The 3,597-nt window shown below is 31.2% G+C and overlaps 1 protein-coding gene across 1 annotated transcript; it reads right to left on the bottom strand.

Moving 5' to 3' along the window:
- Positions 1–881: 881 nt before the first annotated feature.
- Positions 882–2,324, bottom strand: LOC18107276 (uncharacterized). Its single transcript, XM_052448715.1, has 2 exons — positions 1,937–2,324; positions 882–1,822 (listed from the first exon to the last, which is right to left on the bottom strand). The coding sequence occupies exons 1-2, from the start codon at positions 2,322–2,324 to the stop codon at positions 882–884; spliced, it is 1,329 nt and encodes a 442-aa protein (XP_052304675.1).
- Between the last annotated feature and the right edge of the window lie 1,273 nt (positions 2,325–3,597).

The following is a 3,597-nucleotide window of genomic DNA, read 5'->3' on the forward strand; positions in this document are numbered from 1 at the left end:
TCTTATCATGTAGGCCTTTTCATATATTAAGCAGCCATTTAAACATTTCTTAACATTTGTCATTACCATTTCCTTTTCATGTTTCATTTACCTATAAGCATATGTCCACACCATTATTATGTTCAAACAACCAAAACATCAACATTAATTTAACTTAATGTAGTAAGTTTCCATCATTCTAATTTATCCCCAATAAAAACATTCTTTATAATTTTTATAACTCCTCAACCCAAACCAATCTTTTTTACTAACACCATTAAAACAATCAGGGGCGGAGCTAGGATTATTTGATAGGGGGCCAAAATAATATAAAAATATATAATTTTTTTAATTTATTGTATATGAATTGTAAAAAAAAATTGCATGATTTAGTTTTATTCAAAGAAGTAACTATAAACATATGACAATCTTTGTATAAGATAAGAGGTTTAAAACAATACCAAATTGAGTCAAAGCTATAAAGTTAATTTCATCTTCATAATATATTCATCACTTTAATTTTGTTGGTCTTTGTACCTATCAAATATAAACATACAAAATATATAAGAAACATTAGCTAAAGCGATGCATTATTTATGTTTGATAAAACTTTGAAATAAAGTAAAAAATAATAAAGAATGATTCTTACATATTTATTTTAATTGTGCTCGTCGTTCTTTCATAGAGTAGAAATCATTGATTATCATATCACTTGTGAATCTTTCAGCAATTTCTTTTTCTATATAGACAATCAAATAATTTGCAAGAAAATCATCCTCCATCCGATTGCGAAGTCTTGTTTTAACAATCTTCATCGCTGAAAAAGCTCGTTCAGTAGTTGCTGTCAAAACAGGAAGAGTCAAAATAAGCCGAATCAACCTGTCAACAAGTGGATAAATTGTTCATTTTTCTGTTTCAACCAATCCTTGACATAATTCAGCAATCGATGACATATTCTTTAACTTTGGATGATTGGGTACATCAAGCTCATAATGCTGCAACTGAAATCTCAAATGAGTTTTTTCTTGGTCAGAAAAGTCTTCAGGATAGAACTTGTCAACAAGTAAGCATATATCTTCAACACTAAATAATTTATAGTTATTTTTAAGATCTAAAGTTGTGCTCAACTTAAGAAGCTCGATCGCTTGCTCATTGAATCTATTATTTAGCTCTTGCAACTGTTGATCAATGATAGCTGTAAATATATCAACTCGATAGTGATGCTCAACTGTTATTGATTTTGTTTTACGACGAGATCGTTCCACACTAGAAAAACAAGCATCCATATCAGGAACTTCAATGTCTTGATGCTTACAAAATGATGTCACTTCTTCTAAAAGAGTTTCCCAGCCATCATCTCTTAACTTCTGAATTAAAGTCTTTGTGGTAGTCACCAAATGCATAGCATTTAAAATGTCTTGAGATTTCTGTTGCAAAGCTTGGCAAAGCACATCAGTAATTCCCATAACATTCTTCATTATATGCAAGATGAATGCAAAATCAAATGACATTAGTAACTTAAATGAAAAAGTCGCACCACGTTGAGAATAAGTAGATCCGTCTAAAGCGATGTTTTCAAGAACCAAACAAGTTGCCCCATACATTTTTATCAAACTGCAAATTGATTTGAAATGCGAACTCCATCTGCTATCTCCAGGTTGTTGCAAACCACCTACTTGATTAACTCTTTTACCCGTTTCAATCTCACCAATATCAACTAAATGTTCAATTGTAACTGCTTGAAAAGCCCGTAATTCATCATTACGCTTGCAAGAAGCACTAACAATGTTAATAATAAAAATCAAGTTCTGAAAGAAAGTGTGAACATCAGATATTTCTCTAGCTGCAGCAATAAGAGCCAATTGTAATTGATGAGCTAAGCAATGTACATAATATGCATAAGGGAAATCATTAATGAATAAAGCTTGCAATCCATTTCACTCTCCACGCATATTACTAGCACCATCATACCCTTGGCCCCTAATATTTTGAACATCAAGATTGTGATGAGATAAAACAAAGGAAATCTCTTTCTTAAGAGTTGAAGCAGTTGTATCTTTGACATGAACTATATCCAAAAATAGTTCTCGTATAAATCCACTTCTATCAACAAACCTTATAACAAGGGCCATTTGCTCTCTTCTGGATTCATCTCGAGCTTCATCAACAATTAAGCAAAATCTTGCATCACCAATGTCATTACGAATTGAAGACTGAATATTTCTAGCAAAGACATGCAAAATTTCTTTTTGAATTTGATGCGAGGTGTATTTAGCATTTTGTAGAGCATTATCCAAAACAAAAGCACCTACTTGTTCATTGTATGATGCTAAAAGTTCCAACATTTCAAGAAAATTACCTCGGTTTTTTTATTCTGGACGTTCATCATGTCCTCTAAAAGCACATGCTTGAAATGTGAGTCAACGAACAATATCTATCGAAGCTTTAATACGCAATCGATTATTTAGAATTTCTTGAGTAGTTTGCCTCTTAACTACCTTCTCAATATGACATGACTGATTTTTCAATTTTTCCAAGCACCTAGTAGCAAATCCATGAGCTGAATTCGGACTTTTTCCCATATAAGTTAAAAAAGCACATCGTTCCCCATCATTAACTTTCTTCCAACAATTGAATCCTTTAACAGTAAATGTGTCTGATCCTGGCTTTCCAGATGACTTACTTGAAAATAGATAGCAAGGGAAACAAAATGCAGTATTTTTCTCTGAATATTCAAGCCATGGATAACTTTTGAACCAATGAGACTGAAATCGACGAAGATGTTTTTTACCAGTCAGCGGATATTCAGACATCAAAGGTTGATATGGCCCCAAATTAATGTATGCCCTTCTAATTTTATCTTGTTGATTAACCGGGTATTCCCAAATTTGAGGATGATTGCTTGGATCTTTAATCAGATGAGCAGTGTCGATTCTAGTTGGAGGCTGCTCATTAATCAATGCAGGTTCTTCATAAACTGAAGCACATTGGGGTTGTTCAACTATAACTTCAACATTACATATTGGAGTTGATTCACTAGGCTGTGAGTTATCAATATTTTTCCTCTTTTTCTCAAAAAAGGAATCAATTCTTCTTATTTTGTTCATGGTTCAACCTAAAATCAAAACATCATAAATTTTTATTGTTTCCTATTTAAAAAATAAATACAAATAACGATGTGTTGAAGCAATAATCAGAACAAAAAATAAATTTTTACATGTAAACAACACTGACATATGAAAGTAAAATTAACATATTAAAAAAGAAAATTGATATATAAAAGCATATCTAACATAAAAAATGGGATTATTGGTTCCTAAATAAGAAAACTTACACTGAATCAAAGTTGGGTATACGCTCTTCAAAGAACTCAATTTGGCTAGAAAGATCGTGTCTAATTGTATATTGGACCTGGTGATAGTAAGGTACACGTGAGAAAAAAATTGGTAATTTTGGTGGCTCTGCTAAAAACAAAACATAAAAAAATCCAAGCATAATCGAAATAAACAAACCCATAAAATATATCCAATTAATTAGAAAAAACAATATTCACTATAACAAGAAATAAAAAATGGTAAAACTAGTATATATGAAAAAAAACAAAAAAAGCAGAATTAT

This window comes from Populus trichocarpa, chromosome 17 (genome assembly GCF_000002775.5).
Source record: "Populus trichocarpa isolate Nisqually-1 chromosome 17, P.trichocarpa_v4.1, whole genome shotgun sequence".
Lineage (NCBI taxonomy): Eukaryota > Viridiplantae > Streptophyta > Magnoliopsida > Malpighiales > Salicaceae > Populus > Populus trichocarpa.